At 28.5% G+C, this 21,771-nt stretch overlaps 2 protein-coding genes across 2 annotated transcripts; both read right to left on the bottom strand.

The window, feature by feature from the left end:
• Positions 1-3,238: 3,238 nt before the first annotated feature.
• Positions 3,239-5,659, bottom strand: LOC122504617. The gene has a single exon (XM_043615800.1). The coding sequence runs from the start codon at positions 5,657-5,659 to the stop codon at positions 3,239-3,241; it is 2,421 nt and encodes an 806-aa protein (XP_043471735.1).
• Positions 5,660-5,869: 210 nt separating this feature from the next.
• Positions 5,870-8,542, bottom strand: LOC122504616. Its single transcript, XM_043615799.1, has one exon. The coding sequence runs from the start codon at positions 8,540-8,542 to the stop codon at positions 5,870-5,872; it is 2,673 nt and encodes an 890-aa protein (XP_043471734.1).
• Between the last annotated feature and the right edge of the window lie 13,229 nt (positions 8,543-21,771).

Below are 21,771 nucleotides of genomic sequence, written 5' to 3'. Positions count from 1 at the left end.
GAATTTATATTTGGTTTAGCCACTGTAATAATACTATCCTTTGTATGGATTGATTTAAGATTAAGAATTCTATTATTATCTTGTTTTTTTGTCGAAACTTTCTTTAAAAAGCAAATTTCTTTTGACGTTTCATGACTTGATGTTGTTCTTCTTCCTCTAAAGAACGTTTTATTATTCTTTTTTTTACTTGATTTTCATTTTTTAAATTAGTATATTTTGTAACATTTCTTGAATCAATACAATTATCTAATGATCTCGAAGTCATGCATTGTAATTGTCTATTATTAAAAGTTTCCTCTGAACTGTTGATTTTTTAATTAATTGTTGCATTTTTAATAATTACATTATCTTTGTCTTTATAATTTCCTTTGTGTATTACTTCTCCTGATGTACTATTATTATTCTGCGCTGATGTTGAAGACATACTTTGCAAACTTCTGTTTATAATAATTTCTCCCTCATTTCTATTAGTTTTTGATTTTATAAATAATTCACTGTTAACTTTATGTTCACAAAGTTTTACATAAGAATGATCACGTGTAATGTTCATTTCATTACAATAACCTGTCTCTATATGTGACTTTGAAATAATATCAGACTAATTTTGTTTTTGAACAGAAGTATGTTTATTTTGTCGAGAGGTGCGCTTGTAAGCAACATTTCTGTCACGAATTGACGTTTTAACTTTAGAAGTAGAAATATTTTCTTCTGCTGATGATAAAGCTGTGGATGTGCTTTGGGACCTCGTATTTAAAGTTTGCTCTGCACTAATGAATTCATAAGAATCCAATGATTCAGAGCGAACAATTTTATTATTTTCTCGCTTTTTTGGCGATGTTTTTTTTATAAGGAGCTTTTTTTGACGTTTTATGATTTTATATTTTTCTTCTTCTTCAGAAAAATGAACCATAGCTCTTTTTTCTCGTTGCTTCTCAGTTATTATTAATCTTGTATCTTTCATTCCATTGCTTGAATCAATAGAAATATTATTAACATCATTTGCTGGAATGAAAGGCAAATTTTCTAAACAACTATCAACAACATTTTTTTACAAACATTGCTGGTTGAATTCAACGATGATAAATTATTGTCAACAATTTTATTTTCTTCATTTTGGAAACTTTTTTCTCTAGCTCGATTCCTAAGATGACACTCCCAATTATATTCAACAGTCATAGTTCTAATATAAGTCGACCTTACTGACGGAAATTTACTTAAACGATTGTTTTTGAACATTAACATTAAATGATTTCTCATGTTATAATAATAGTAATTGACAGAGTGGGGCATAATATTAAAAAATATCGATGTTGCGAATTCTATTGCATATATTCCACAAGCAAGACTATTGTTTGGTTGTTGATCAACAGTTGTGAAAACTACTGGAGGTTTAAAAGGATATAATCTACTTAAATATTTCCTTTGATCTTGATTTAAACATCCTTCATTGAGACTATTATAAATATAAAGTCTCATTCCATCATAATAAGTGCAAATCCAATGACCTTTCTTGATAAGTCCACTAAAAAGTATTTGAATATGCTTTTTACATTTTTCAATCGGAATAATAAATTCAAGCGTATATAAATACAAAGTGCTTTCCATGCTAAAAGCAGAATTTGATTCTCTTCTCAATAATTTTTCGAATTCATCAATATGAGTATCATTTAACATTCCTCCTTCAGTAAGTATAATATTAAAATCTGTAACACTTAAATTAACAGTTTCTTCTTTGTTCGACATGATTTCTTTCAATTTATTGAAAAGATATGGCTTCTAAAAAATAGTTTTTCATAAAATTAATTAATTCAGAACACATGTAAATAATTTTACTATTGTCACATTTAACAGTAACTGGAATTTTCATCTTTTCCTTTCTTATTGAAGATTATTAAGAATGTAAAGAATGTATCTTTATCTATTAATCTAATTTCGTCTTATCTCAAGAATGTAAAGAAGGTATCTATTCATCTTTTCATATAAATTTGTTACGTATTTATTTATACTTTCTCAACAATAAATATAAGTATATTTTTGGTAAGTTTTTCTGTTTTGTATCTGTTTATATTTCTTATTTCTTTATCTTTTATTCTAGTATCTGTTAATCTATAATAGCTCTTGGCTAAATCTCTGTTTACTAAGTATCTGGTATCTCGTAATCACATGTTATCAATAGTACTTATCTTTAATTTTTATATATTTTATCAACAATAAATATATGCGTATTTTTTGTAAGCTTTTCTGTTTTGTACCTGTTTAGTATCTGTTAATCTAGTATCTGTTAATCTAGTACCTCTTGACTAAATCTCTGTTTATAAAGTATCTGGTATCTCGTAATCACATGTTATTTTTAGTACTTATCTTTAATATTTATAAAGTTTTTTCTAAATAATAATAACTAACTACCAAAATGTTGAAAAATCAATAATTAAGATTAAGAAAACAAATATAAATCAATATTAAATCACAATTATTACCACTATAATATAATTATGTAATTTTAGTTAATAATTTTAATTAATTATTTTTTTAATTTTAAAAAAGAAAAACGAAAATATAAAAGTGTGCGGTCACCATCTGTTGTGTATTGTGCTGGTATAAAAAATTAGAAGTTATTCTTGTTTAAATAAATTGAATTAATTTATTTGCAAATACTCCTAATACAATTTCGTCTAACTTAAAAGATACTGCTTGGAAAAATTTGTGTTTCGTTCGAGAGAAAATTAGTGAATGAAAAATCTCTTAAGGGTTCCTATCTCTTTCCTCATTACCTGTATTTTCAAAGTGGTGGGGTAAAGACTTCCCCTTCTCTATTAGTTGAAGGATGGTTCAACTGACCATCTACGAGTACAATGAAGTAGACCCTAAGTATATTTTCAATACAATTTTAAGTGAATTGCTCTGAATGCTATATTTGTGCATTTTTATTAGTGTTATTTTAAGACCCAAATAAAGATATAAACTATGTTGAGGATAGAATCTTGATAAGTACAAAACTGTTTTTTACACGTTAATCTGGTAGTAAAAATACAAATTTGGGTTTTTCCTTTGCAAACACATGCTACTCTCTATTCTATCTTTAATCCCTTAAGAGATGTTGTAAAAAAAGGTAGATGAAAGTTTTAATAATTTTGTGTGTTACTAACTAATACATTTTATATTGTTACACCGTAACATGCCGGCCCCCTTGAACGGATAATGTTCAAAAGAGAAAACAAATTGAATATAATAATTTACACTACTGATTAATGTTCATATCATTTTTGTCCATTGGAAGAAGACACACATTTTTTAAGGCTCGTTTGTAAATGCCTTCCCCGGTTTTTATCGTCACGGTACGCACTATGCCATCAGATCCTGGATGAATTTCCGAAATGCGACCAAGAGGCCACTTCATCGGTGGTTGATTATTTTCTTTAACCAATATGAGTGTGCCGGGTTTGATGGTTGTTTGGTCTGGAGCTGCTTGCCATTTACTCCTAGACATCAATTCATTAAGGTACTCCTTGTACCATCGATCCCAAAAATGATGACCCATTTTTTGAGCAAGTTGCCAACAGCTCAATCGATTGTCGGATGTGTTGCGAAAATCTTCCTCTGGTAAGCTTGTCAAAGAACCACCAATGAGGAAGTGACCAGGTGTTAAAGGATTGAGATCATTAGGATCAGGTGACAATGGTGTTAATGGTCGGGAATTTAGGATGGACTCAATTTCCGTTACATATGTGTTTAGTTGTTCATATGTTAATAGAGAATTTCCCGCAATTCTGACAAAATGAAATTTGAATGATTTTACCGCTGCCTCCCAGAGTCCTCCAAAGTGGGGAGCTCGAGGAGGAATAAAATGCCAAGAAACTGTTTTATTCGATAAATAATTCCCGATTTTTTCGTCAGTTATTGTTTCATGTATTGTTTTAAAAAGCTCTTTAATTTCATTATTCGTTCCAACAAAATTTGTCGCATTGTCGGAATGAATAGATTGAGAGAGTCCTTTTCGTGCAAAAAATCTTTTTAAGCATGCAAGAAATGCTTCTGTTGAAAGATCACTCGCTAATTCGAGATGAACAGCTTTGGTCGCGAAACAAACGAACACCGCCACGTAAGTTTTTAGTTTTGTTCGATTTCTATGTCTGTGTTCTTTTATGTAAAACGGTCCGCAAAAATCAACACCTACATTTAAAAATGGACAAGAGAATGTTAATCGATTTTTTGGTAAATTTCCCATTAAATATTGAATATCGCGAGGCTTTGCGCGAAAACATGTTGTACATTGTCGTACAATATGTCGTGTAGTGTTACGACCATCTATGGGCCAGTAAGATTCTCTAACACCGCATAACGTTGCATTTACACCTGCGTGCAAACGATTGAGATGTTCATTTTTAATTATTAATTTTGTTACGTGATGATTTTTCGGTAATACAATCGGGTGTTTTTGATTCTCAGGAATGTCAGCCAGAACCAAACGTCCGCCTACCTTAATGATACCTTGATCGAGAAATGGGTTTAATGAGATGAGACTACTGTTTTTAGAAATAGACTGATTATTCTCAAGAGCGTGTATTTCATTTGAAAATACTTCTTTTTGAATTAATCTAATAATCTTATCTTTAGCTGCATTCAGTTCTGCTAGAGACAGATTTGTTTTCCGTCGCAAACCTACATCTTTGATTTTGCTATTTGATACGAACCGTAAACAATAAGCTACAATCCTTATTGTTTTTTGCCAACTATTGTATTTTGTCAATATGTTTATTTCGTCCTGTGTTAATTTAAATGAAAATATAGGTTTTGGCTTGCGAAGACCAGAGGTCTCATTGAGTGGAATAGCCTTTTCAGGCCATTCATTTTCATTTAAATTTAACCATGAAGGTCCGTGACTCCACATTGAATTGTGAACGAATTCGGAAGGACTTACACCCCGTGAAAGAATATCAGCAGGATTACTTTCTGTGGGCACATGTTTCCAATTTTCGATTTTTGTTAAATGTTGTATTTTAGCAACTCTATTTGCGAGAAAAGTTTCTAATAAATGAGAGGGAGTATTAATCCAACTTAATGCAATCATTGAATCGGACCATAAATACATTTTTGAAATTGGAATTTTTAAGCAATGTATTGTGTTTTCACATAATTCTGCTAACAGATGAGCTGAGCATAACTCCAATCTAGGAAGCGATGTTGATTTTATTGGAGCGACTCGAGATTTTGAACACACTAAAGAGACATGAATTTCACCCTTACGGTCAGTTGACCGCAGGTATAAGCACGCGCCATATGCCTTTTCACTGGCGTCACAAAACCCATGTACCTGAACTTCTGTGAAGCCTTCTACAGTAATGCATCGGTTAAAACGCAAGTCATTTAAAGAAGGTAATTGTTTTAAATATTCTAACCATGATTTTTGTAAATCGACAGGAAGAACTGTGTCCCAATCTAAATTAAGTTTCCAAAGTTCTTGAATGAACAATTTTCCGATAACAATTACCGGTCCTAACAGTCCTAACGGATCATACAATTTTGCGCATTTCGAAAGCACTGACCTTTTTGTTGGTATTTCATTGAAATTGTCTAAATTTACAACATATAAAAATTCATCAGTGGTTGGGTCCCAACGCAATCCTAGTGTTTTAATGATACTTGATGGATCTAAAGACATATGCTCATCCGTAACATCGGTTGCAAAATTGACACATAGATTAGGGTCATATGAAACCCATTTTCTTAATGTGAAACCACCCTTTGATAAAAGAGAAATTAATTCATCCCTACGTTCAAGAGCTTCTTCGAAAGTTTTTGCGCTTGTTAACAAATCATCGACATAAAAATCACTCTTTAGTATCTCGGAAGCGATTGGAAAGGTTTCTTGTTAATCGTTCGCGAGCTGGTGAAGAGTGCGAATTGCGAGATAAGGGGCACTGGCTGTGCCGAATGTGACTCTATTTAGCGAATAAATTTTGATTGGTTCTTCTGGATTTGATCGCCACAGAATTTTTTGATACTGTTCATCTTGTTCTGATACCAAGACTTGACGATACATTTGTTGGATATCAGCTGTAAGAGCATAAGGATATGACCTGAAACGAGCGATAATTGAATAAAGATTTTTCTGAATACTGGGACCAACTCTAAGAGCATCGTTTAATGAAATTCTGCTTGAAGTTTTAGAAGATCCGTCGAAAACAACTCTAGTTCTGGAGGTGCAGCTATCTTCTTTTATCACTGCATGGTGGGGTAAAAAATATCCCGACTTTAAGTTATCATTATTATCAATTAATGTCATGTGACCCTTTTCTAAATAAACACCTATGCATTGAGAATATTCAGAATGAAACTCTGGATTTTTAGAGAATTTTCTTTCAAGAGCATAAAATCGTTGAAAGGCGGTATTACGCGAATCTCCTAACAATTCCCTTTTTTCGTTAAAAGGTAAAGTTACCTGATAATTACCTGCTTCAGTTCGCGTCGTTGTTTCAATATAATGATTTTCAACTACCGTTTCTTCTTTTGACAACTTTTGAGATGTGTCTTCATTTCCTAATTCCCATAAAATAGGTAATTCTTGAAATTTAATTAAATTACATTGAATTTCATTTGTCGAAAAATGACCTGACTTTAAATGACCTTGATTTGGTTTGTTGTATAACCCTGAAAATACCCAACCCAAATCGGTTTCTTGGAGAATTGCCCTTTGACCGCTAACATTAATTTTTCCCGCTCTCATGAGGTTGTAAAAATATTCAGCACCAATCAAAATGTCAATTTCAGATGGTTGATGAAATTGAGGATCTGCTAAAAAGATTTGTGTTGGGATATTTAAAGAATTTCTGTCAATTGGCATGGCTGGCATTGGCAAAGAAATTTTTTGAAATATAAGAAATGATACATCAAGATTGACATCATTATCATATAAGGATTGAATTTTTGTTGACGTCATATATTTGCTGTTTGATTGAATATTTTCAACACCTTTTAATCTGACATTAACATTTGACCTTTTGAGATTGAGGGATTCAGCAAAGCGTTCTGAAATTGAACAACATTGGGAACCTGAGTCTAAAAATGCTCGACATGTTTTATAATTTCCGGAAGCGTCCAAAATTTTAACAATTGCTGTACCTAACACAACTTGTGAATGAATGGAAGGTTGATATGTAGTAGCAGCAGTTGTAATAATTTCAGGCATTACTTCCTGCTCTTGTTCTGATTTGTTTGTATCAAAATGCAGAAGGGTATTGTGTCGCTTATGACATTTACGACAAAAAGATCGACGGCACTCTAAAAGGCGATGGTTGCTAAAAAAGCAGTTATGGCAAATTGATAATGTTTTTACCTTCTCATAGCGTTGTGAAGGAGACATATTTAAAAATTGATCGCATTGCCAAAGCATATGATTTTTTGAGCAAAGAGGGCATGATTGAGCTTGTGATTGTGTTTTCGTCGCGTTAGAATTAACCGTAACAGACATGCAAGAAGTTGTTGTACCGCGAACATTTGATCGATTGGAATTGTTTTTAGTATTATTAACCTTAGGATTTTGAATTGATTTTTGAACTGATTGAGAATTTTCGATCAAAGACCTTCTTTCTAAAAAAGATATCATCTCTGGAAATGTCGGAAGTTTAGTACTGCCAACGGACTCTTCCCATTTTTCGCGCGTATAATTATATAATTTTTCTTTTACTATGTGAATCAACAGAGAATCCCACTGATCCACAGGCTGCTCTAAAGCTCTTAAAGCTCGAACTCTTTTTTGAACGTTATCTAAGAGTGCACGGATTGACATTTCTTTAGAAACATTCTGAATATCAAACAAGGCTTTTATGTGACTCTCTACAATGTATTTTCTGTTGTCATATCTATTTTTTAATAATTCCCAAGCGACAAAATAATTTTGACTAGTGGTTTCAATGGACGCAATGAGTTCCGCTGCTTCATCTTTTAAACATGCTTTCAGGTAATGAAATTTTTGAATCGATGAAAGTGTAGGGTTGTCATGACACATTGATTTAAATGAATCATGAAATGTTAACCATGTGTCATAACCACCCTGAAAAGTTGGAGTTTGAAGTTTAGGAAGCTCAAAGCGTGATGGAAACCTTGTTTGAAATTCATTAGTTACCGATGTGGATGCTGATTGAATTGGTACTGTTGTACTACTATTCTGTTCTTGATTAGATTCTGAATTTGTCTCGTCGACTACATTAAGAATTTGAGAGGGATTATTTATTATGGCGGTCTTTTGTTTTTTAATAAATTTATTGAATGAACCGCTTATTTCATAATATCTGTTTTCAAATGACGTGCGTTCTGTTTCGTGACCAACAGTTTCTGTCTCATCATCTAAAATAGTTTCAATCTCGGATTGAATTTTATCAAATGATTCCCAAAGAGGAGTATGTTTCTTTAAACGTTCTTCTAAATGAAGTGAATCTAAATCTAAGGTTTCATTTATCGAAGTTAATACAGTTTCCGAACATGTTAACAAACGTTTAATATTTCCGCGTTGTTTTTTAAGTAATTTAAGTTGTTCATCAGCCATATTAAATTTTCATAAGAATATTCAACACAATAATAACGGAAATATTTAAAAGATTGAAGGATAAATGGAAAGAGATAAGTTCTTTTGACTTACTTTGAATCTTCTGCTTTTCAAAATGGTTCTCCAGAAGTTGTGTTGAAATTGGGATGTAGTTATCAGTTGTCCACTCACACGGTTTAAATTAACAAAGTTGTTAATCACATTAATGTTTATTTGAATTTTATATTTCTCGACTAACAATCACTGAACATGAATAAGTTCGATAATTTTCACTATGTTTAATGGTATTCGCAGTGTAGACGTATTAGAGTCTTTTTGTTTTTACAGTCACAATCACTTGATTTTCAAGATAGTTTTTCCCGTAATGTAAGTTTTTCAAAGGTCTTACTGTTTAGCATCTTTCAGTATCATTGGAATTTGCACTGTGGTTAAATTGAACTGAAGATTGCACTAAACGTCACTTATGTCTGTACACTTGGGATTTCAAACACACTTGCACAAAGTTCCCGGAATGAATATCCGGCTCGAAGGACCAAATTATGTTGTGTATTGTGCTGGTATAAAAAATTAGAAGTTATTCTTGTTTTAATAAATTGAATTAATTTATTTGCAAATACTCCTAATAGAATTTCGTCTAACTTAAAAGATACTGCTTGGAAAAATTTGTGTTTCGTTCGAGAGAAAATTAGTGAATGAAAAATCTCTTAAGGGTTCCTATCTCTTTCCTCATTACCTGTATTTTCAAAGTGGTGGGGTAAAGACTTCCCCTTCTCTATTAGTTGAAGGATGGTTCAACTGACCATCTACGAGTACAATGAAATAGACCCTAAGTATATTTTCAATACAATTTTAAGTGAATTGCTCTGAATGCTATATTTGTGCATTTTTATTAGTGTTATTTTAAGACCCAAATAAAGATATAAGCTATGTTGAGGATAGAATCTTGATAAGTACAAAACTGTTTTTTACACGTTAATCTGGTAGTAAAAATACAAATTTGGGTTTTTCCTTTGCAAACACATGCTACTCTCTATTCTATCTTTAATCCCTTAAGAGATGTTGTAAAAAAAGGTAGATGAAAGTTTTAATAATTTTGTGTGTTACTAACTAATACATTTTATATTGTTACACCGTAACACCATCATTATAAAATTCAGCCAATGAGGAACACTCATTATAAAATCAGCCAATGAGGAAACCAAACCATAAATAAAAATTATTATATTAAACTACTTTTAGTTAACTTTTAGTTAATAATTTTAATTAATTATTTTTTTAATTTTAAAAAAGAAAAAAGAAAAACGAAAATATAAAAGTGTGAGGTCACCATCATTATAAAATTCAGCCAATGAGGAACACTAATAATAAAATCAGGAAATGAGGAAACCAAACCATAAATAAAAATTATAATATTAAACTACTTTTAGTTAACTTTTAGTTAATAATTCTAATTAATTATTTTTTTAATTGTGAAAAAGAAAAACGAAAATATAAAAGTGTGAGGTCACCATCATTATAAAATTCAGCCAATGAGGAACACTCATTATAAAATCAGCCAATGAGGAAAAAGTTTTACACTTGAAGTTAGCTGCTTTGACATCAGTAAGTAATGTCACGATTATATCCAATCAAAGTAAGGATTTTGAAAAAGAGCCAATCAAGAAAAAGTTCTACACTTGAAGTTAGTCGATCTTACGCACCTCGTTTTTACGAAAGGAATATTAGTAAAAATTTCCACTAATTCAAAATTAGTCAAAATTTCTACCAATTTTCAATAATAGTCCACTATAACTTGTACAGTTGTTTTAAGATTCTTAAATTGAGATATTAAATTGTTAAACTGTTACCAATACTCCAATTGGAGTTGGTAACAGTTTTTTATATTTTCTAATATTATTTCCTTATTATTATATTTTTTTAAAAATACAAAGCAGTTTCATTCTTAATTAAGAGCGAAAAATATATTTTTAAATTTAGATAATTTTTTCGGTGTTTATAAAATACAGCGGTAGACAAAAAAAGGAATTACAACGGTATAAGTAATAATTAAAAGGAAGGAACAATAACCACCTCAAGAGCGAACGAATAATAAAGTAATTTTTCCAATAAAAAACGAATTATAAAGAAAGAATGAAACCACAATAAAGTGTATATATTATAATAAACAAAAGAAATCTTGAAAAATGCAAAATGATGAATTTCAGGACAAAAACAATTTCTAGAAAACGCGATTGTGAATAGCGATCAGGCGTGTAATGGGCTACTGGTCAATTAACACCAGCGGACTAAACGTGACGCGCTTGAAATTGAAGTTTTTGTTTCCAATATTAATTCCAGAGACGATGAAAGGTTTTAATTGGTCACGGCTACAAAGCTGTGTGTGCGCCAGTGAAAGAGGGATGTTTGTGTATCAAAAGCAAAACTCTCCCGGGTGTATATAAAAAAACATCTGTTTCATCTACAATTGTATTAACGGATGCAAACCTTTTACAAAAATAATATAAAGAAACATTCTTAGGAAAAAAAGAAGAAACAAACAAACCAAATAATAATAATAATAAAAAAAATTTTATTCCGCTTCGATTCACTCTTCTCGACAAAAAAGGAAGCACACCTATACAACATACTTCCGTTGTTGTTTAAAAAAAAATTGTAATTAAAACTCACTGCAATTCAGAAATAAAACAATTCCTCTGAGAAAAACAAATAATTTGCAAACTGCTAATGGTAGGTAAAAATTTTTCATCCTGTATTATTTATATTCATTCTCTTAATTATATGAATAATTACAAAAAAAAGAATTGTGTAAGCGCGCGCGTAAATAGAAACTTTTGATTGCTGTAACAAAATTATAACTTTCCTGTAAATTAAAATTATGTTAGTTTAAATATTATTTTTTTAATATTACAGGAAATTGTAACTGATTCAAAGAATGAACAAATGTCTATAATGTGTGATTAAAAATCGAGGGGTCAACAACTCCTGATTAGGTCTGATGGTTAATTACGAAATGTTACGAAATATTGTTTAATGTTTTATTCAAACTTTAATTGAACTTATCAGGCTTGCCACAAACTTTTGATTTTATCCCCCTGCCTGAATTTTATAACTTTTTAATAAAATTTTGACTTTTTCTCTGATCATAAGGAACATATTTGTGACATATTTGGACAGAGATATCTTTGTGTCATTTCCTATCTCATGCATCTCGTTCGCGAATCTATTGTGCTTTGGCCTTTAGAAAGGTACCAAGGTAACATAACCTACAATTCGTTTGCTTATCTTAGGTATCTTCCTTGGAAGACTGGAAGTGCATCACATTTATACTGAAAATAAATACCAAAGTCGTTGCCGACTAATTTTTAAAAATGATAATAGTACCCTCACAGCACCGGGATATTCAGGATATCCCAGAGACGTCCTGGGGATATCGATTTGTTTTCGGAAGTTTGGATATCTCTGGGATATCCTAGGGACGTCCATGGATATCCAGAGGATAATCCAGGGATATCCAAACTTCCGAAAACAAATCGATATCCCCAGGACGTCTCTGGGATATCCTGAATATCCCGGTGCTGTGAGGGTAGGTAGGGGAACGTGGAGAATTGGAGCCCCTTAAGGAAAATTATTTAAAAAAACCAACTTATCTTCATAATAATATATTGTTTTGATCATTTTCTACTCATTTCGTTATTTATCTTTAATTATGTTTAATTATACCGAAAAAAATAAAATCTCAAAGTGAGAAGAAAATTCCGCTTAACAATTATTTTTACATTTTATTTTCAATATACGAATATTCATCTACAAAAGAAAGGAATTTTTGTTTATATTTGAAAGTTTTTTAACTAAAAGATAAATTTTAATCTATCTTCTTTGATTGAAATTATTCCTCTCAAATTGAAACAAATTTATACTAGAAAGAAGATTTTTAAGTTGTTTTTTGTTTTTCTAAACACAGCTTCAAACTTTTTGAAAAGTGACATTTAATAGAAAATAATATAAAAGAGGAAAATCCTCCTAATTAGAAAGGAAAAATTTAGTGCCCATATACGTAAGAGGAAAAAATGCTGCAAAAGAAGAGGAATCGTCTGAAATTGCAAACATTTTTTTTCGGTGTAGAAACTTAAAAAAAGAAAGTGAATTTTCAAAAAAATACATTTTTCTCTATCACCCAATTTGTGGGGTATGGGAGCTTTCATTTGAAATTTAAAAAAATTTATTTAATTTCTATTTTTCATGAATATTTTTTGTTTTCTAATAGAAAAAAGTGTTAATACTTACAGTCAAGCCAAAACTTTATACTTACAATAAATGTGTCCTAAACTATAATTGAATAAAAAAATTTTTGAAAAAAATTTTAGATATACATTTTTCCCACCAAAAATTATTTTTTACTTAAAAGTTCTTTCATATGATGATACATTTTACAATTTTCAAAGAAATAAGAAAATCCATAACATGGTAACAAAAATTCTCTGTGCTGACACTTATTCTCCCATTACCCCACATAATTCTTAAAGGCCAAAATTTAATAAAAACATAAACAAATTTTATTATTACTTGGACTTTTATACATATATACATATCTACACATATTCACCTATAACATAATGACAAAATTTAACCAAATAATACGATTTTAACTACTTATTGTGATGTTTGGAAATATTTTGCATTCAACAACAAAAACTCAAAAAATACATTTTCTTCATACCTCGGTCGAAAGTACGTATTTCCCGCTGCGATTTCGCAGCAGAAAGTTAAACATTTGTGCTTTGGCTGATTTTCATACCCAACCTCTATTACAGCGGGAGTAAAAGAATTCTCTGTCGGTAAAAACACCACTGTCGGTAAATAAGAAAATTTCGAGTTCAATGACAATTTAACGAGTAATTGTTATCGCAATATAAAATGAGAAAAAAAATTATCAAGAAAACTTTTTATACTTTATAAATTTATTATCCACAAGCTCTGAATATTGAAATGAACGAAATCTTTTGCTGATATAATTATTTTCAAAAATTATTTTAATAAACATTAAAAACAAAAATAAAATAATTAATAATTTTGTAATTTCTTTTTTAATACGTACCAAAATGATATTATAAAATTGTAATAATTTGAAGAAATAATGAAAGTGTTTTCATTAGAATGTTTAGAATTTTAGAAACATAGAATTAATTTTGTACCACCAGAAAAATTCTTTTGAAAATATAATATTAATTTATCTTTCACATTTTTTTTCGTGCCTGCCCCCGACCAGAAGCACTCGCTTCGCTCGTGCATCAAATGTCGGGGCAGGCGAATATTGTTTGCAAGAGAGAGACAGAGAAAAAACCAGAGCTTCACGAGTGTCCGCTAGAGGCGTTGAAGCGAGGAGCAAAAGTAAATAAAGATGGCCGGCTGTCAAATGAAACTCGATTGCAATTTTCTTAAAAAATAAATTACCCAGCGTACTTTCGACCGCATATAAAGAAAAATAGTATACATTACACGGGCAGAAATTCGAAAGCCCTAAACTACGCGATAATGCCCTCGGCTTCGCCTCGGGCATCATTTCGCGCAGTGCAGGAATTTCGAACTTTCTGCCCTTATAATGTAATATACTATTTCCCTTGTATTTACTAAAAATTTGTTAAGAATGTGACCGTTTGTTTTCGAATGACATAAGCAAAGGTTGTCGAAGATTTTCTAGGAATTGCAGCGAATTTTAAGGCTTCTAAGTACGTGACAGAGCCCTTGCTGGGTCCAGACCAGGCTTCCCCAAACCGGGGTGAAACAATAAAACTGTCCGGGACCATGGCGAAAAGCCCGATTTGACGAGCTGTCAGACCGGGGCCTGGTCGGGTTCCCTATTTTATGCAGGCTCAGGGCCCTGTTAGGGAAATTTCTACACGCGGGTACTTGGTAGAAATATTATTTTAGGTCTCAATTCTGCACTGAAAAAAATTTATTCTGTAATTAAAAATATATGCTTAGCACATATTTTAATATATTTTATGTACTTAAATCTAGTATATATTATCCTGAAAATACACGGAGAGAATTGGATAGTGAAGGCGACTATCAACAGTTTAGTTCATTTTAGACGGACAAATTTAACAGTCGGATCTAGGGGAGACCGAGGAGGAAAGTAACAACGCTTATATCTTTTTAACAAATTAGCCAAAATACAAAGTTTAAATTCTTTTTAATCAGTAGTGCCCTCTACAACGGTAGTGCCCTCTTTTCCGGTTAGGTAAGGTCCGCTAGTGATATGATGTTACAAAAATACGACAAAAGTAAGTTTTGGTTTAAATTTTAAAAACCTCTCATATTTATTTAATTACACAGTTTTATAAAATGTGCGTTTCGTTTTTAGGGTTTCGTGGCCAAGGGCCAAAACCCTTATAGCGAGACTTCAGTGTCCGTCCGTAGTTTTTACGTCTTAAGTCTTAAAGCTGAGTCTCCAATAGGTGCCAATGTATTTGCAAGTGCCAGTGTCAGTGCCAATGCCAGAGAGTGGCACTTGGATGCGCGCGCAACGTATTGCTAACTGTAGTGCAATCTGATTAAAAACTAACGGCAAATTTGTGAAATTTCTCAAAGCAACAAAACTATAATTAATTAATTATTATTGTTTATATTTTCAAAAATATTAATATAATTCTTCGCAAAAATTCAATTATTTTTTAAATAGTAAAATAGTATTATAAAATTCAATTATTATCATAAAAATAAATCCTCAAATTTTTCTTAACATTTTTTTGTAAAAAATTCTCAATTTGTATAAGGAAATAATTTGTATCAATTCCATTTCTTAATTTCAATTTTTTTAAATAAAATTCAAAGTTTTTTAAAAATAAAGAAAAAAAAGTTTATAAATTATATTTGTCAACTAGAAAATTTATTTGAAAATGAAACTGAGAATTTTTTAACTTTTAGAACATAAAGGAAAAAATTTTATTGAAAAAAATTATCATTTTAAATTTATTTACGAATATCTTTAATGGTAAAATTATTCGAAAACAATAATTTATTTTCTTTTTTAAATATTTAATTATTATTATTTTTCCATAGGAAATAATATTTTCAAAAATTTCAAATTCAAACCTTTTTGAAAATAATCAACTTTAAAAAAATTGTTATAAAAAACATGAAGAAATCGATCACTCCGAGTCTTTAAAAGAGTTACGTTAAAAATTTTTATAAATAAATGAACTTTAATTGGATTCAATTTGAAATTTAATAAAATTTCAATGTTGAATGAATTTAATTAGAAATTTTAATGATCTTAGATTTTTAAAAAATTTTAATAATTCAAAATCTTCTAAAATTAGTTAAATTTTTTAACAAATAATTAATTAATTAATTATTAAAAATAATGGATTTATAAAAGAATTTTAGTTAAAAACACTAAAAAAATTAAATTTTGAAGAAGTTACAAATTACTGCAGAAATTCAATTACTTTTAAAAGTAGTAAAATTCTTCACAGTAATTTAATTCAAATATAGAAAAATATTTCTTATATTTTGCGAAATGTACAAAAAGGAAATAAATGTTTCTTAAATCTTGTTTATACAAAATTAACATTTTATTTTGATATTATAATAATAAATTTAAGTACCAAATTTAAAAATAATAAATGTTAAAAAATAATCGAAGATATTGTTTAAAAAAGATAAGTATACTAAATTGTACAAATTTAAACAATTTAAACTAACATTTCAAAGGAATAAATTTCCTAAAGATATGTCTAGTGCATTTTATTAGAAAATTTTATAAAAAAATTATTTTTATTTCGCGAAATGTACAAAAGGAAATAAATGTTTCTTAAATCTTGTTTACAGAAAATTAACATTTTATTTTTATATTTCTTTTATCTTGTTCTTCAGTTCCCTGTAACAATTTAGTTTATTACTTTTTTTGGTACAATTTTGTACTTAAATTTATTATTATAATATCAAAATAAAATGTTAATTTTATATAAACATAAGATTTAAGAAACATTTATTTCCTTTTTGTACATTTCGCGAAATAAGAAATATTTTTCTATTTGAATTGAATTTCTGTGAAGAATTTTACTACATTTAAAAGTAATTGAATTTCAGGCTTCGCAGTCAATTATGAGTTTAAAAAAGTAGGAAAAAGTAGCCTCGATGACAAAAAAGTAGAAAATAGTAGATGACAAAAAAAATGTAAGAAATAGTAGCCTCGATGACAAAAAAAGTAGGAAATAGTAGCCTCGGTGACAAAAAAAGTAGTATACATATACATATATTGACCGGAAAAAACCGGGAATAAGCCAGAAATTTTATTCCAAACCAGGAATTTTCTCATCAAATTAGAAAAAGTTTTATTATTTTAATTTGTGTTTAAAAAATCGCTTTTTATTTCAATTTTTATAGATATTTATACTGTTCTCTAAATTTAAATTAGTTAAAAATAATTAATTTGATAGTAAAAAATCAGTAACTGATTCAAATATAGTATGTAAATAAATAAATTTAAAAAAAATTATCGAATTAATAGAAATTTCGTGAAATTCAACTAAAAGTAATATTTATTAAAGAATTTCATTAAAAACTTTTTAACAAATCGAATTTTCAAAGTATTTTAATTTAATAATTGATAAATAATTAAATTTTATAAGGAGTCACATTCTCATGTATTCATGTTTCTTGATGCGAAGATTAATACATAATTAAAATTTTTATTAGTTAATTTAAAAAAGAAACACACTTCAAAATTTTTAATAAAATTGAATTTTCGTAAAGTTTTTTGAAAATTTTGAAAAATAAGATTTTTAAAAATTTCTTCGCATTATATTCAATTATTTTTATAAATAGTAAAACTCGCGAAACGTGTTATTATTCTTAAAAATTTTATTAAAATTCGTCGAAAGAATTCAATCATTTCTAGAAACTGTAAAAAAATTCTTCTCAAGAATTCAATTATAAATAGCAAAATTCTTCAGATTTACTAAATTCTTTTGAATATTATTTTTAAAAAATATTCTTCACAAGAAATCAACTATATTTTTATAAATTTCCCTAAAACTCTAAACAAACAATTCAATGATTTTCAAAAGTAATAAAATTCTTCACAGAAATTCAATTATTTTAAAAAAATCTAAAAAAAACTGTCAACATTTTAATTATCTTTACACTGAAAAACTTTTCGTTTCAAAAATTAATAGAATTCATTTCAAACTTTAATATGATGCATTTGAAACAGCACGGAGAGAAATTTATAGTAGTGGGTAACATAATTGTGGTTAGGGTGACCATCTTTAATGCTACGTATACAGACAGCTATCTAGATAGTCACCGTTACCATTAATATCATCAGGAGTAACATCTTGGTAGTACGGGGTAGCATAACTATATTTTTTTAGTATCTGTGATGGTTGGCAGTAGCATAATGATAGTATCGTGTAACATCATCTTTTTAACATCAAAATCTGACTATCCATTTCTCTCAGTGAGGGGAAAACGATGCTTTTATGTTATTTAATCGTACGAACGTATCAGCTTTAAACAAAGTAATACAAAAAATTAGTATGGTCCGTGCCAATCTTTAGTATAAACCATATTAATAGTTGATACGTTAATACGATTAAATAACATAAAAACATCGTTTTCCTCTGTTTGACATGATCATGTTAAATTTTGAAACACAAAGTCTTTCCGTGTATAAATGAATAGCAAAATTCTTCGACAAAATTAAATTACTTTCAGGAATTTTAATAAAATTCATTGTAAAAGTTCCATTATTTCTATAAATAACAAGAATTCAATTATTTTCAAAAAGAATAAAAATTTCATAGGAATTGAATAATTAAAAATAGAATTTATCTAAATTTTTTTTTAAAATCAATTATTTGAAACTTTTTTTTATAAAATCCTTGCAATAATTCAATTATTTCCATAAATAATAAAACTCATTGCAGAAATTCAATTATTTTTAATACAATTTTAATCAAATTCCTCGAAAAATGTAATTATTCTTAAAAATTTGATTAAAATTCGTCGAAAGAATTCAATTATTTCAATTATTTCCATAAATAGCAAAATTCTTCAGATTTACATACTAAATTCTTTTGAATATTATTTTTGAAAAATATTCTTCACAAGAATTGAATTATTTTTATAAATTTCCAAAAAATTCTTTTAAAAGACAATTCAATTATTATTAAAAGTAATAAAATTATTCGCAGAAATTCAATTATGTTTAAAATTATTTTTGAAATTTTCCTCGAAATTTCAATTACTTTTATAAATAATTAAATTGTTCTCTACAATTCAATTATTTTCAAAAATTTTAATAAAATTCTACACAAACATTTTCCTACTTTTTTAAACTCATAATTGAGTGCGAAGCCTAATTACTTTTAAAAGTAGTAAAATTCTTCACAGGAATTCAATTCAAATAGAAGAATATTTTTTATATCACGAAATGTACAAAAAGGAAATAAATGTTTCTTAAATCTTATGTTTATATAAAATTAACTTTTTATTTTGATATTATAATAATAAATTTAAGTACATAATTGTACCGCAAAAAAAGTAATAAACTAAATTGTTACAGGGAACTGAAGAACAAGATAATGAAATATCAAAATAAAATAAAATGTTAATTTTATATAAACAAGATTTAAGAAACATTTATTTCCTTTTTGTACATTTCGCAAAATATAAGAAATATTTTTCTATATTTGAATTAAATTACTGTGAAGAATTTTACTACTTTTAAAAGTAGGGGAGAGTGGGGCAAAATGGGGTACCTTTTTGAAATTGGCTGTTTACAGAGAACCAAACGAATAAATCGATTCAGCTAAACTTCAGAATTCTTCTTTGTACACTTAGCTTTGAGGAAATTATGATAATAGCGGAGAAAAAAATTTTTGAAAGAACTTATATCGTATTTTCTAAGAAAGTGCTAAAATCCCATTTTGCCCCACCCGTGGGGCAAAATGGGGTGGCATCAAATAACTATACAAAACATTGAGTATTTTTTCAAAATTCATTAAATTCTTGTTGTATGAGATTATAAATACAAACAAAAAGTAGGATTCTTTATTACTATGACAAAACAAGTAATATTTATTGGAATTTAACAAAAAAAACATGGATATTGCAAAATATCGATATATCGATAATGAAACATCGATAGTATAAATGCCTCGAAGCAAAAATATCGATTCTTCTGCAGGAAACCTTTAAATATGCATAATATAATGTTTTTAAATAGTTTTAGTGAAACGGCGTAGCTTCCGGCATGCCCCACACTTAGGTACCCCATTCTGCCCCACACTGCATATTAAAACAAAATGCAATGTTTACAAGTTATTGTAAACAATTAAACAATCTATTCTATTGAAAATTACTCTAAAATAAGTACTGAAAAAGATGCCACACTTGCCAAATTAAATGCATTATCCCAAAAAGTTTAGAGAGCACTTTAATTTTGAAAAAAATTCATATTTTTTTTGCTTAAAACTTAAAAGTTGCATAACTTTCAAAAAAAAAATTTTCTTTGGAGTGTCTTCATAATTAATAACAGTTTCTTATCTACATTAATGATATATGTCGAGGAAAAAAAAATTAAAAGTACCTATCATGGAAAAACAGAGGTACCCCATTTGACCCGCCTACCCTATTTTGCCCCACTCTCCCCTAATTGAATTTCTGCAGTAATTTGTAACTTCTTCAAAATTTAATTTTTTTAGTGTTTTTAACTAAAATTCTTTTATAAATCCATTATTTTTAATAATTAATTAATTAATTATTTGTTAAAAAATTTAACTAATTTTAGAAGATTTTGAATTATTAAAATTTTTTAAAAATCTAAGATCATTAAAATTTCTAATTAAATTCATTCAACATTGAAATTTTATTAAATTTCAAATTGAATCCAATTAAAGTTCATTTATTTATAAAAATTTTTAACGTAACTCTTTAAAGACTCGGAGTGATCGATTTCTTCATGTTTTTTATAACAATTTTTTTAAAGTTGATTATTTTCAAAAAGGTTTGAATTTGAAATTTTTGAAAATATTATTTCCTATGGAAAAATAATAATAATTAAATATTTAAAAAAGAAAATAAATTATTGTTTTCGAATAATTTTACCATTAAAGATATTCGTAAATAAATTTAAAATGATAATTTTTTTCAATAAAATTTTTTCCTTTATGTTCTAAAAGTTAAAAAATTCTCAGTTTCATTTTCAAATAAATTTTCTAGTTGACAAATATAATTTATAAACTTTTTTTTCTTTATTTTTAAAAAACTTTGAATTTTATTTAAAAAAATTGAAATTAAGAAATGGAATTGATACAAATTATTTCCTTATACAAATTGAGAATTTTTTACAAAAAAATGTTAAGAAAAATTTGAGGATTTATTTTTATGATAATAATTGAATTTTATAATACTATTTTACTATTTAAAAAATAATTGAATTTTTGCGAAGAATTATATTAATATTTTTGAAAATATAAACAATAATAATTAATTAATTATAGTTTTGTTGCTTTGAGAAATTTCACAAATTTGCCGTTAGTTTTTAATCAGATTGCACTACAGTTGGCAATACGTTGCGCGCGCATCCAAGTGCCACTCTCTGGCATTGGCACTGATGACACTGGCACTTGCAAATACATTGGCACCTATTGGAGACTCAGCTTAAGTCTTGTGAAATAAGTCTTAAGTCTTATAGCGAGACTTTGGTATAAGAAGGTCTTAAGTGCTAAGACTTAACTTCAGTATAAGAAGGTCTTAAGTCCTAAGATTTAAGACTTAACTTCGGTATAAGAAGGTCTTAAGTCCTAAGTCTTAAGTCTTATAAGTCTGAAGACAACATAACAACCGTTGCCATGGTAACCGTTGCTATTTTAATGGTTGACATAACAACCGTTGCCGTTGCAACCGTTGATATAGTAATGGTTGACATTACAACCGTTACTATGATAATAAAAAAAATTTTCAATCTTAAGTACAAAAAAATTTCTAACTAAATTATTATTCATTTATTTTTTGTCATTTTAGGCCACGAAACCCTATAACGTAGGCGCATTGCGCCTGCTTCTCTGACTGATTTTTTTGTTTAGGTATCTGTCTTTAAGTTGTAATAGTGTATTTTTAAGTTACGTGAAATACTTTTGTGTAATTTTAACTTTCTTGTTGAATAAAAAGAGAGTGAGAAGGAAAGTAACACGTTGTTACTTTCCTCCTTGTTTCAA

This window comes from Leptopilina heterotoma, unplaced genomic scaffold (genome assembly GCF_015476425.1).
Source record: "Leptopilina heterotoma isolate Lh14 unplaced genomic scaffold, ASM1547642v1 Lhet_307, whole genome shotgun sequence".
NCBI classification, from domain to species: domain Eukaryota; kingdom Metazoa; phylum Arthropoda; class Insecta; order Hymenoptera; family Figitidae; genus Leptopilina; species Leptopilina heterotoma.
Note: the sequence above shows the minus strand (reverse complement) of the source record. Positions and strands in the feature narration are given on the sequence as shown.